General features: G+C 48.2%; 1 protein-coding gene across 1 annotated transcript in view; it reads right to left on the minus strand.

Annotated features, from left to right (window-relative positions):
- Nucleotides 1-12,951, minus strand: part of GALNT14 (polypeptide N-acetylgalactosaminyltransferase 14) — a 237,458-nt gene extending 224,507 nt beyond the window's left edge. The window contains exon 1 of the mRNA XM_019483095.2: nt 12,749-12,951. Within this exon, the coding sequence (XP_019338640.1) occupies nt 12,749-12,874 (126 nt within the window). The 5' untranslated portion in view covers nt 12,875-12,951. The remainder of the gene's footprint in view (nt 1-12,748) is intronic.
- Nucleotides 12,952-14,545: the final 1,594 nt, after the last annotated feature.

Below are 14,545 nucleotides of genomic sequence, written 5' to 3' on the forward strand. Positions count from 1 at the left end.
TATGGAGGAGAACCCAAACAACGCCGCACCAGAATGAACACACACTGAAAATCTATCAAAGACAAGAATACCCAATTACCTGTGGGCGCACATTTCTCACAAGAAAATCACTCTCTCTCCAGTCTCTCAGTTCTAATACTCAAAGGGAATTTACAAAACACCTTTCACAGATGAACCTACTTCACTTCATCAGCCTACTGGGTACAAAAAATCATGGACTAAATACAGACAAGGTTCTTTGGGTGAATCTGATATCTTTTATTAGACCAACTTAAATAGTTGGAAAACAATTATTAAGGAAGGTTTTGGGTTCAAAAACCCTTCGTCAGGCTAAGGAAGTTTCAGCAGTTGGTATGTGCTCTTCCTGGATGGAATGAAAAGTAAAGAAGCCAGAGGTTGGGCTGGTATGCATACAAGACAGGTAGTCAGTGAAAATGTAGATTGAGGAGTCAATGGGTGACAGACAGGCTGGGGAGGCAGGGGAAGAGGGAGAAGGGGGATGAAAGTGGAGAGATACCTGGGGAGTCAGATGTCAAGCAGGTTATAATGTGTCATAAACCCAATGTCTATAGTTAGTCCATGATTTTTAGTATCCAGGAGGTTGATGATTAAAAGATATCAGATTCACCCAAAGAACCTTGTCTGCCTCTGTCCTTTTCCGACATGGCTACAACCTACACCCCTGGACTAAATACAGGCATTGGATTTATGACACATTATAACCTGCCTATCATCTGATACCCCAGGTAACCTCTCTACTATTTGCCAGCTACATTCTTATCACCAGGTCTACATTCCCCTTCTCTCCCCCCGCCCCCCAGCTCCCCAAAAAAGCTGTTTCTCACCCACTGACTGCCTCAATTTGCATTTTCACTGACTGGCATTCTTGCATGCTACTGGCCTCTAGCTTCTATTCTATTCCATCCAGGAAGAGCACAGACCAACTGCAGATGCATCCTAAGCCTGACAAAGGGTATTTATACCCAAAAGCTAGCAAAGAATTTTTCCAACTGGGTGAGTTAGTCTAATAAAAGATATCAGATTTATCCAAAGAACTTTGTCTACCTATGTCCTTAGACCAAATCGGCTACAACCTATACCCCTTAACCACACTACGCCATTCAACTGCTAAGCTTGCGCAGAAGTTTGACCAGCTAGGCATATGCCTCCCTTTCACATAGCTCCTTCTACAGATGTGGGCAGTGCAATTGGCTGGAGCATGTCGTGTTGGAGAGTACCCCCAGCTTCTTTGTAGCTAAATGGCACCAGTTACAGCAGCCTCTAGAATACAAGGGATCTGTCTGAACACGACAAAGAGGACATGAGAGGACTTGGACTCTGTACCAACCTACTGATTCTTGCCACTTGACCTTTCTGAAACAACAAGTGGCCCTTGGACTGAACAGGTGTTTCCAGCAGGTCTCCTCAAGGGCTGATCCATTTCAGAACTAGTAATCTAAGGAGTTATGACAGCAGTAAAGCACAAAGTGATATGGCTTCAAGCTACTTTATTCTTCCTCTCTCATCCCAAAGGAATAAAGATAAAAAAGCAACAACAGCACACAAAAAAATAGCACAAGTCCAACTTTCCTGCCAAAGACTATAAAGAGGGCTTTTTGTTTTTTCCTTTTTAAAGCCATCTTCCTAATGATCAAAAACTGTATCTACATACTGCCTCAGTCAAAGACCAAACGGCTTCCAATCACTCAATGCTGGGACTTCTTAAACTCCTTATACCTTCCCAGGAAAAAAAGAAAAATCTTTTCCTCCCCGGTCAAGAGATGTTAAGCAACAAGATGTGTTTTAGCTGCATCTGAGATTTATTGGGCTTCTCCTCAGCAAAGAGCCATCATTTCACTCTCCCCCCACCTTTTTTTTTCTTCTTACAAGCACAAAACAATAGAAGGTCCCTGGATGCCCCAATGCTCATCATTTTGTAAAGCAAACAGGCCTTGTTCAATCAATATTTATGCCCCTATCACTCACAGCTGCAACATGAAGCTCTAATGGAACGTAATGGGGGTAAAATTCATTCATTGCAATTACCAGTGAAAAATTAACAGGGTTTTCATTTACTGCCTATTGTTTTTCAGATATCTCAGGGAGATCATTGATGCACAGGCAGTAGATTAATTAAACAGCATGGATAATATAAGCTGCACACCATTTGTCCATGACTGTTTTATTATTACAGACGGCTGGGTTTTGCCTGACCAGACGGATTGCTAAACTTTGATGGAACCTCGTGTCATAACTTATTCAACAAAGACATGACTGTTAGCAATGGGGTGGACTCTAGTGGGGAAAAACTATTTCCAAAGCTTAGTTACAGAAAGGCAAGTGACAGGAAACAGCTCCCTCTTACTCAATAACTCTAATTCCTGAATGTGCCTGAGTCACAGTGACACAAACATGAGCTTGGTTCGTTTTTTTTCCACGTTGTTAAACATGCAGCTCAAAAATACAGCTACCAGAGAGCAAAGTGGATTCTATGCTAGCTCATGCATCACCAGCTTGTTTATGTTCTGGACACCGTAAGAAGCCTGCCTTTTCTCCTGGTCATTTTGCTGAGGGATTTCAGTGATGAGTTGTGATAAAGGATTGTCATTATAAATTCCATCCTGTGCCAGTCAAAGTCAGTGAGAAAGCTCAGGCCCCATAGCACATCAAACTGGCAAACTTGCCTTCAGGTTCGAACAGGCACTTCAATCCATTAATGCAGCAAGATCTTACTTTTTGCAGTGTTTAATCTGTTAAAGGCCTGTGGTAGACCGGGGCTATAAAATCTAAGGCAATTAAATATCTAAAGATTATCACCTGAGCTCTACTTGCCAAATCTTCCAAGACTGCAACAATGCAGAAAGAATGCAGTCTGGAATTTAGATTCTAAGTGTAGAACTGGTCATTGCTTTTCTGACCCCAAGCCCAATCCCATATGTGATTTAGCATTCATTCCTGCTCCCAACAAGAATTGAGGGCACGTAGCATCTCACAGAAAGAACTCATTGACTCATGTTGTCAGTCCCCACCACTGCATTTTTAACAATTCACTCTTGAACATATTCAATCTCAAATAATATTTTTTAAAGGCACGGCAAGTATATTTGGTGGAGTCTTTTTTTTTAAACCCTCCTATGTTTGCAACAACTCCACCTTGGAAGTGTGAAAAGGACACTTGTTTCTTCAGCGGACTTTTACTTCTGTATTTCTTACCTTGGAATTAATAAGGTCTAGATTTTTTATAGTAACAGGAGAAGACTTCTGGGATTGCCCAGAACACTCCTTCCCCCCTCCTGAATCCAACTTCATACACAAAGGTCCTCCCCTTCTTTCCTCTGGAACTCCACTGCAACGCTTTATCCATTCACCAGAAGAAGCAAGAGAGCTTCTGCCTTACCAACATCATTCCCATGCTGCAACAGCCCCAACAAGGGGGAGGCCAACTTGGAAACCTAGGCCATTTTTTCACATGCTCTGGGAGGGGAGGCAATTAGCAAGCCATACTAATTAAAAGCACCCGCACATCACATGTATCAGCATCCCCAAGCTGAAAAATGGCATTTTGAACTAAAGCTCATTGAATGATACACATGACACTAGATTCTGCTGGAGACCATTCATTTCCCCACTCCAGAAGACTGGAATAACCGAGTCTGCTCCAACGTGCTGGACTTCCCGTGCATTGGAGCAGGCTCCCTGCACATGTATAGGAGCCCCTGAGCACTAATCAGGGTGCACTGTCACTCATCCCCACTTTGTGACCTCTCCCCATGTCCCTTTATCAGAGCTTAAACATCAGAGCAGGGACAAGATGTCAGGAGACATGGATAGTGTTCCAAACTCTGACACTGACTCAGTGCACAAATGCTTAAGGCAAGTTAACTGATAGCCTGATTTTCAAAGGTATTCAGCAACTCCAGCTTCCTCAGGAGTGTTATTTTGGAAAACAGAAAGTCTAGGGAGTTTGTGTGGAATTTATTAATGCTTGTGATGCATTTGGGGATCCTTGGATGAAAGGCTTTGTAAGTGCAGAATTTATCAATGAACCCCAGGTGATCAGAAACCAAGTCCTGCTATAAAGTAACTCCCCTTTAAATCATCCAGCAGACAGGATTAACTTTGTTTCGCATTAATCCCCCATCTGCTAACTGGCTCACCTGATTAGGTCTGCACTAGACAGCAGACGCAGTCATACCATTTCAGAAAAATCTGCCGCAGTTGCCTTCCTTCAACAGATTTATAGGACTCCAAAACGAACATAGAAGCACAAGAAAGTTTTCCCAGCCCTCCTAATAAGGTTCAATCTTTGAAAATGCAAGCAGCAGCAGTAATAAGAGTCCGGATGGCAGCATCAGATAAACTGGGAAAAATTCATTCCATAAACAACTACTCTAGGCAAATTGTATAAGCTGGAAGTGGGGGACAAGTTCTCCCCCCCCACCCCCCGCTTCCCCCCTGCAGCCTCACCAGTACTCCAAGGTTATTGCTTAAAATAAACAGTCAGCAACAAGCCCCATCCCATGGCTGAGTGAAGCAGTGCTGGCCTCCCTTGGACAGAGAAAATGTTACATGGTAGTTCTTGTGCATGATGATAACAGCCTGGCTTAATACAGCCACTAGCCAGAAACAAGGAAGAAAGAAAGCGAGATGGAAAGAAAGTAGGTGACTAGAAAGAAAAGGGAACGGCTAGGAAAGGGGTAGAGAAAATAGGCAAGGTAATGATGAGGGAGGGTACATCTACACTGCAACTGGCAATGGGAACACATCGTGAGCTTGCAGACCTGTGCTGGCTTGAAACGGGCCAAAAGTGGCAATAAAGATGAGGTAGTACATGTGTCAGAGGCAGCTAGAGCCCAAGTGTATAAACCTGAGATCCCGAAATAGGTGGTACTGTCTGCACTGAAGCCCCTACCCATCTCCTCCTTCCCTAATGTTATTACCTAGGCTAGTCAGATTAAAGCCAGTGCAGGTATGTCTACATGTACTGCAATCACACCTTGGACTGCCATGCAGACATTAGAGATTAGATTAGATTAAGAAGAAAGAGCAGGTGAATTCAGGTTAAACAAAACAAGCCAGCTGCTCCTACCTACTCTGGCAATAGGTCTATCAGTACAGGGGACATGGTCTTAAACCTGAAGCAGGGGATTCAGGCTTGGACCCTTGAGCCTGCCTTTTCTCTCACTTGTACAAGCATAGATCAGGACTCTGGTAAAGTCACTGGGGCTTAACTGCTGCAGGGGAGAATAGAATCAAGCCCCGTGCCTCTCCTTCCAATAGACGGTTCTCGCCTGCTAAACCAAAAGGGAAGTCAGGGCCGGGACATGCAGACAGCATCACACTTCTTGGGAGAAACACTTTGGCCTGTGTCCTACAGGAGGCTCAACTAGATGGGAAGGGGGGGGCAATCATTTTGACAAGCATGTGACAAATTAAGCTCCATGCCCTCACTGAGCGCCACTCCAATCCACTTTCCCTACCACATGTGCCACTCTGCTCTTCGCTTCCTGCCCTGTCTACTGCTCTTCTTCCTGCCCTTTACTGCATGGTCCCTGCCTGATCTGCTGCACTGTCTTCTGCCTTATCTGTCACTGTAATGCCTGCCTCTCCCTTATCTGCCACATGCCTCACACAGAGGTGTCCCATGCCACTCATGGCACGTGTGCCACAAGTTGGTCACCCCTGGATTAGATGAACACAGTGAGTCCTTGTGGACTTAAAAGCTATAACTGTGCTATTTGCAAAAGAGGCATGCTGACTAAGAAAAAGCACTCACTGGTTTCAAAGGAAAACCTATCTAGATTTTTTTTTGGTACACATGTATGTCCCTCCTATGCCAAGTGCACCATATGTGCTCAGCAATGTAATTATCTAAGGGCGTGGATATAAGAAAAACCGTACTGTGAAATCAGGTATGGTGTGAACTGACAGGATATCAATTACTCCATGGTAACTTTGTGTGTGCTTGCTTTTACCTCACAGAAAATGTGAGGTGGCTTATCCCTCAATGAAAGCAGAATGAGTTACCTCATGCTGGCAGGTAAGAGTGTGAAAGTCAACAGCTCCCACAGAAAAAGCTGATATGCTGTAAATTCACAGTATAGTTTACTTTGTGGTAACATGTTTCTGTAGCTTAAAACCATTAAATTACTGCAGCCTGAACACCTGAATTCACATGGGCCTGGCACCACGGTAAGCCTACTTCTGATCCAAGAGCCCACCCAAACTGGAAGTAGCGTGGCTGGCTTGGTGTCACACTATATATGCCCTAACAGACTGTGCCTCTAGTGTAGCATTAGTGTAACCATACCCTAAGGCAGGGGTGCCAAACTCATCTCCTACCCCAGCTGAACCCAGACAGGTCTAGCCCCCAAACAGGGCTCTTTATGGGCTAGATCCAGCCGAAGGCACTGGGTGGCTCTGGCAGCAGCAACAATAGCTGCAGCTCTAGCATGGAGCACACAGTGGCAACAGTTCCAGCAAGGGCACAGGAGCATGTGCAGGTAGTCCAGCTCATGTTTTCCTAAGCACACACAGCATCCCAAAATAGATACAGTAGACCTGTAAAGATAAGCTCGCTGTCTCTGGCATGGCTACTAATGTGTGCTTAGCACCACACATCTGTTTCAGGTTGTGGTGGACCTGGAGCGAGCATGCAGTGCTTCATGGAATAGCTTCCTAGTACAGTTCTTCACGCCCTAAATAACTCACCAATATGCATGTACACCACTGATCTCTGCTGGATAGATCAGAATAGCTCACCTGTGTGTCATGATCCCTAACCTGCAGATGCCTGAGAGAGTTTTCTTCAGCTCAAGCACCAGAGAAGACTCTGCTTTTGGACCACTCTACTCAGATGCTCACTGGGAAGTTCCAGGTGAGTCATGCTGTGGATCTAATACTCGTGGCGCACAGGCCAAGTCCTGGAGGACTGGAAGAGGGCCAGCGTGGTCCCAATTTTCAAGGGGAGGAAGGAGGACCCGGGCAACTATAGGCTAGTCAGTCTCACCTCCATCCTTGGCAAAGTCTTTGAAAAAATTATCAAGGCTCACATTTCCGAGAGCCCGGCAGGACAAATTATGCCGAGGGGAAGCCAGCACGGGTTCGTGGCAGGTAGATCATGCCTGACTAATCTGGTTTTTTTTTATGACCAGGTTACAAAACGCCTGGACACGGGAGGAGGGGTGGATGTCGTATGCTTGGACTTCAGGAAGGCCTTCGATACAGTATCCCACCCCATACTGGTGAACAAGTTAAGAGGCTGTGACTTGGATGACTACACAGTCCAGTGGGTGGCGAATTGGCTAGAGGGTCGTACCCAGAGAGTCGTGATGGATGGGTCGGTTTCGACCTGGAGGGGTGGGGGCAGTGGGGTCCCACAGGGCTCGGTCCTTGGACCGATATTCTTCAACGTCTTCATCAGTGACTTGGACAAGGGAGTGAAGTGTACTCTGTCCAAGTTTGCAGATGATGCAAAACTGTGGGGAGAAGTGGACACGCCGGAGGGCAGGGAACAGCTGCAAGCAGACCTGGATAGGTTTGACAAATGGGGAGAAAACAAGAGAACGCAATTCAAAAAGGAGAAATGCAAAGTGCTGCATCTAGGGAGGAAAAAAGTAGGCACACTTACTGCCTAGGAAATGACCTGCTGGGTGGCACGGAAGTGGAAAGGGATCTTGGAGTCCTAATGGACTCCAAAATGAACATGAGTTGGCAGTGTGATGAAGCAATCAGAAAAGCTAATGGCACTTTATCGTGCATCAGCAGATGCATGACGAATAGATCCAAAGAGGTGATACTTCCCCTCTATTGGGCGCTGGTCAGACCGCTGTTGGAGTACTGCGTGCAATTCTGGGCACCGCACTTCAAGAAGGATGCAGATAACCTGGAGAGGGTCCAGAGAAGGGCCACTCGTATGGTTAAGGGCTTGCAGGCCAAGCCCTATGAGGAGAGACTAGAGAACCTGGACCTTTTCAGCCTCCGCAAGAGAAGGTTGAGAGGCGATCTTGTGGCTGCCTATAAGTTCATCATGGGGGCACAGAAGGGAATTGGTGAGGTTTTATTCACCAAGGCACCCCCGGGGGTTACAAGAAATAATGGCCACAAGCTAGCAGGGAGCAGGTTTAGACTGGACATTAGGAAGAACTTCTTCACAGTTCGAGTGGCCAAGGTCTGGAACGGGCTCCCAAGGGAGGTGGTGCTCTCCCCTACCCTGGGGGTCTTCAAGAGGAGGTTAGATAGGCATCTAGCTGGGGTCATCTAGACCCAGCACTCTTTCCTGCCTATGCAGGGGGTCGGACTCGATGATCTATTGAGGTCCCTTCCGACCCTAACATCTATGAATCTATGAATCTACCATGAAGGCCTCGGTGAGCACAGTTTGGTGACCGCATTACCCCAAAAATAAAGTAAGCCTGATTGAAAGAAGCATTAAAAGCAAAAAGAAAATTAGGAATGTTTGACTGTGAAGCTTGGTGAATGGAAACCATTTCTCCAACAGGAGTAGCACCACCAATTTGTTCCACTATGTCACAGATGCTCTTGCTGCCATTATAATTTCAGCTTCCTTTATAGAACTGGAGGAGGTAAGGAAGGACCTATTTGCACACTGCAAGAGAATCACTTGATACACAAACACCAGCTCACCAGTGTCCAAAGTACCTGTCCTCATGGACAGACAACTGTAGTGTAGCCCCATCTTCTACACACACTGTAGTCTCACTAGCTCTGGTATACAAAATCATATGTGAATCCCTGAAGAGGGCTTAACTGAAGTGACATCATATCTCCATTCTCACCACTAGCTTATAATTCATATTATTCAAAAGTCGCTTCCAAAGCCAAAACTATAATGCGCAACAAAAGAAATATCAATCTGTACTCTATGGATCTCAGGAGAATGCAACTGTTTTGATAGAAAATTCTGCAGAAATGAAGAGGCAATTTTAGCAGTCAAATTGGCGGAGTTATGGCAACTTGGCTGGTGCAACTTAGAAATTTAGGGCCAGATCCCACATTTATAAGAAGATTCTTATTGACTGCACTGGGAACAGAAATGAGTCCGTAACAATGCTAGCAGTTGGAAGATCAGGGGGTAAATACATCTCTCCACAGTCCATGAATATTCAAAGGGGACTGTGAAAAAGGAGAATGAATTCTACAGCAACTGTTCCTAAGAAAGAAAAGGGTTCATTTGAAGGATAATATACTATATCACGTCCGACAAGTGAATTTTTATTTTGCAATTCTGAAGACTGCAGTTCCAATCCAAGCCTATTTACACAAAGGGATATTTACGGTTCCAAAAGCACTTTCATTCTAAATCTTTCTAGAAACTTATTACCTTCCCCTACAAAAAATTATCTTTTGGCCTGAAATTGCACAAGCTCATTCTCCCATCCTAGAAATGAGAATTTTTTCAGAAAGCCTGAAAAAATCCATTCAATCATTTTTGTTTAGAAAGCATGGAGGGGAGAAAAAAGAAAGTTTAAAACTTTCTGCACATGAAAAACACAGTTTTTTTGTACCAATTTAGGATTTTTTTATTTTTTTTTTAACAGTGGCTTGAGTTACAAGTTTTCAGACTTGGTAGATAGTCATCTGTGAAGAACTGGTCAAGACAACACAGCTGCCATAAGAATCATGGGCTAGCTATTCTTCTCAGTTACGCTGGTATGCATCTGGAGCAAATGCTTAATGCAAAACCCACTGAGAGTCCCATTAACCAACTCACTTTGAGGAAGAGATGGAGACGGAGATTTATAGCAGTGTAATTAAGAACAGAATCTGGTCCCTGTATTTAGACAAGTTTCCTTTTTTGCCTTTTCAGCGTTAGTAACATCATAAGTTATTAAAGTGGACATCACGTTGAAAAAAGGTCCCCGCTTGTGTCATTTCACGGAATTTAAAAATTAGTTTCACTTCCTATTTATGGGGGTTTGCACTTAGCAGGTTCTGACAGAACAGGTTCAAAACAGAGCAGAAAGGTGTGGAATCCCACCAGCAACCTGCTTTCACCAAGGTAGGAAACCATTTCATGATAACACTTACATTCCTCTTAAGCTCCTGCTTTTAAGTGTAGTGATTTAAATTAGTTGAGAGTAGCTGCAGCTCTGCCGCTGACTCAGTATGACCACAGACCACTCAAACTCTCTCCTGATGCTGCCCTATTTTTAAAATGAATATTGCATAGTCATATCTACTTCACACAGGCATTGTGAAAATCAGTCAGTTATTGTTGAGGACATGCTTAGCGATCCAAGGATGAAAGATACATTGTAAGCCACAGTTCCTTGCAAGGTACCTGGCTCCCTCTGTGCCTAACCCACACAAGGACACCCTCCTGCTCCAAGGTCCAGCTCAGGAACCTAGCCCCAGTTCAGCCTTACCCTGCAAATCACTAAACATATCTGAACGTTAGGGACATGTTTAAGTTCCATGGACTTAGATGCGACTTAAACATATGTTCTCAATGTTCTTAAATCCTTTGCTGAGTACGGATGAATTTAAGGATATGCTTAAGTACTTGTCTGAATTGGGGCCTCCCTTCAGCTCTGGGATTCTGGTCCATACTGGCACTGTTACTGCGCAGTACTGTCACCACACATGTTTTTTTGGACGCTACTGTGCAGAAGCAACAAGCTGCTGCACAGTAGCTCGTTACTACTGCATACTACCATTGCCGCACGGTTAGCACCCAGCAACACTACTGTTTGATAGCAATGAGCTACCATGCAGTAGCGTCTCACATAGACACACCACCTACTGATGACTAAGGTGATGGTTATTACCCTAATGCAAAGTTTTATTAATTTTTAGATTCACAGCATCTTAAGCCTTTAGTTATACATGAAGCATGGAGACATCTATATTAAAGCAAACATTCCCTTTCCCCTCCTCCTCCTCCCCCCTCCCAACCCCTCCCCCCCCAAAAAAATGCTTCTACATCTTTAACAGGAAACATTAAGCTTGAGACTGATCTCATGGAAAGGGTTAGGACAGAAATCCTACCACCTTGGCACAGAGTTTGAAAGCAGGAAAATATAGCATGCTAATTTTATCTAGTCCTATAAAAGGCCTAGTGAGGTCACATGGGGAATTTAGAGTGCAGTTACAGACCGCATATAAAAAGGAGAGATTACAGGAATGAGGTTGAAGCTGGTTACAAAGAGGATGGAGCTAGACTGTTCTCAGTGATGGCAGATGACAAAACAAGGAACAATGGGCTCAAGTTGCAGCAAGGGAAGTGGAGGTTAGACATAAGGAAAAACTTTCGTGAGGAGGGTGGTGAAGCACTAGAACAGGTTACCTAGGGAGGTGGTGGATTCTCCATCCTAGACGGGTGTCCTTGTGTGGGTTACGCACAGAGGGAGCCATGTACCTTGCAAGGAAACATGGCTTACAATGCATCTTTCATCCTTGGATCACTCAGCATGTCCTCAACAATAACAACTTGACTTTTAATGGCTCCCCTGGGGGAAACAGGGAGCAATTCCACTGAGATCAACGTAGTTACACACATAAAAAGCAGAGCCGAGCAAGAGCAGACTCTGGCCTGGAGAGAACTGCCCAACTCATTCAAGACAGCAAAGGGGTGCCTCTTTAACCCACATATCTTAAGGCATCAGGCAAGTTGCTATGAGCACTTTATGCACAGTGCCTATACCTCCCAGCTCTGGCACAAGTGGTCTGGCTTGCAAACACAGAATCATAGAAAAGGAGGGTTGGAAGGGACCTCAGGATGTCCTCTAGTCCACACCCCTGCTAAAAGCAGGACCAGCCCCAATTAAATCATCCCAGCCAAGGTTTTGTCTAGCAGGGTCTTAAAAACCTTAGTGATCCAAGGATGAAAGATGGATTGTAAGCCATGTTTCCTTGCAAGGTACATGGCTCCCTCTGTGCCTAACCCACACAAGGACACCTGCCTAGGATGGAGAGTCCACCACCTCCCTAGGTAACCTGTTCCAGTGCTTCACCACCCTCCTAGTGAGAAAGTTTTTCCTCATCTAACCTCATCTTCCCTTGCTGCAACTTGAGCCTGTTGCTCCTCCTCCTGTCATCTACCACCACTGAAAACAGTCCAGCTCCATCCCCTCTGAGCCCTCCTTCAGGTAGTTGAAGGCTTGTTATTAAATCCACCTCCTCTTGCCCAGGACAAACCCGTTCTCCCAAGTCCTTCCCCAACCCCCAAGCCCATAGATTTCCAGGGGGACGAGCAGCCCCATCATCTCCAGCTCCCTGCCAGAGTCCTGTGCTGAGGGACAGATCGCAAGGAAACAGGGCTGGAAGGGACCTCACAAGGTCATCTAGTCCTGCCTCCAGCTCAAGGCAGGATCATCCCCGCCTAAACCATCCCAGACCAGTGTCTGCCCCACCTGCTCTGGAAAACTTCCAAGGGTGGAGATGCCACAGCTTCTCTGGGGAGCCTACCCTAGGGCTTGCCCACACTGCTGCTCAGACAGTGCCTCATCTCCCAACTCCCTTTCCCCTGCCTCAGCTTGAGGCCACTGCTCCTAGCCCTGCCCCCTGCCGCCACAGAGTTTCGCAGAAAGAAAAGTCCCGGGAGGCAGGTGGGGCGTGTGATGGATGTCCTATGGAACAAGTCCCGCACTTGCCCTGAAAGTGCTGCGGAGGAGCTGGGAGCGCTCGGCATGGGGAGAGGGAGCGGGAGAGGGGCTGGGGGTGCGGAGCCTCCCAGCGCCTCCGGAGGGGCTGATCTCCCCCCCCCAGCACGCACGCACCGCGTTACCTTCGGCGTCTGCCCTTGGGCTCCGGCCGCCTCCAACTTCCTGCGAGCCCCGAAGAAGAGGAGCAGCGCGGCGAGTCCCAGGATGCCCAGGAGCGACCAAGCCAGGCGGCGGCTCAGCCGCCTCATCCTCGGCCGGCCGCCCCGGCGGGAGGGCTGGGGGAGCTAGCAGCGCGCTGCTGCCGCCCGAGCAGCCCCGGCCAGAGGCATACCCGCCGCCGCGCGCCGCGCGCCGCGCACCACAGCCGCCCGGCCCGGCCCGGGGGCGGGGGCCCGGGTGCTGCCGCCAGGCTCCGGGGAAGGGGGGCTGCGAGTCTGTCCGGGGGGGGAGTGTCTGTGCGTCTGTCTGCGGGGAGGGGAGGGAAGGGAAGGGAAGGAGTCTGTCCGGGGATGGAGGAAGGGAGGGTCCTGTCTGTGAGTCTGTCTGTCCGGGCAGCGAGGGTGTTTGTGTGTGTCCAGGGAGGGAGGGAGGGTGCCTGTGAGGCTGTCCGGGGGGTGGAGGGAGTCTGTGTCGCGGGAGGGAGGGAGGGAGGAAGGGCGGGTGTCCGTGAGGCAGTCCAGGGAGGGAGGAAGGGAGTCTGTCCGGGGACGGGGGTCTGTCCGGGGAGGAGGGAGGGTGCCCGAGTCCCTGCAGTGACAGTCCCTGAGTGTGTCCGGGGAGGGAGTCTGTCTGTCTGTCCGTCCGTCCGTCCAGGGCAGGAGGGTGCCCGAGTCTGTCCAGGGAGCTAGTCTGCGGGTCGGTCGGCCGGTCGGTCTATCCGTCCGGGGGGAAGGAGTCGACGAGTGTGTCCGGGAAGGGATCCCGCCCGTGCCCGCCGCAGCAGGCGAAGGGGGCGCGCTTCCCTCCCGCGGGGGCAGGCAGGCGCGGTGCAACTTGGCGGCGCCCCGGAGCCGGGCACAGGGCGGGGAGCGGCGCCCCTGCGAAAGTTAGAGCCGGGCGGCTGTGCTCGGGCTGCCCCCCGCCCCGCGGGCCGCAGGAGCGGATTAGGGGTAATGCGCGCTGGGCTAAGTGGCTGGAGCCGGGGCGGGAGTGTGGCTCCCTCCAGTAGGAAGCGGCGGCGGGGGCGGGGGGGCTCAGGTAGGTGGGATGTAATGACTGGATTTGGAAGAGAAGATTGGAGGCTCCGGAGCTGTCAAGAGCACTTGCAAAAAAAAAAAAAAAAATCATCATCTTCCACACAGAGCGGCTCTGCGTGGGGAGGAGGCCAGCGTGGAGCTGGGCTCCGGGCAGGGCTGAGTCAGCAGCAGACTCCGGCCCCCCTCCAGCCCCTCTCCAGGGGACCCCAGGGCTCTGCTCAGGCACAAGCCTTTACCCCTGTGGGACAACATGCCAGTTCAGGCTTCTTGGAGGGAGAGGTAGGGGACACACTGCTAGGCACCAGAAGCCAGTCAAAACCTCCTCGGCTAAGTATGCACAGTAAAGCCAAGGCTGAGTCCCTTCAATCTTGGCAGGTTCATCTAAGCTGCAGACTGAACCCATAAGCAAGTGAACAGACCTTCATTTTTGACTGGGGAAATGCAGCCAGGTGCCTGCAGTGGGGCAGGCCAGAAGCCAGGGGGCGCTAGAGCATGCTTCCTTGTTCTGTTGCAGCTTGGGCCAAAGCTAGCCCACCTCCCTGCAAGGGGATGGGGTGGGGTGCAAAGCATCCTGGGATGCTGGGGGACTGTGAGCTCACTTGAATCAGAAGGAGATACAGGACAGAAATTTAATAAATGGATTTAACCTAAATCAGCTCAGTCTGATACTATGTCCATCCAGGTTTATCTTAAACCAGTTCTGGCATTTTGAAAGCAGTTTGT

This window comes from Alligator mississippiensis, chromosome 1 (genome assembly GCF_030867095.1).
Source record: "Alligator mississippiensis isolate rAllMis1 chromosome 1, rAllMis1, whole genome shotgun sequence".
Classification (NCBI taxonomy): Eukaryota; Metazoa; Chordata; order Crocodylia; family Alligatoridae; genus Alligator; species Alligator mississippiensis.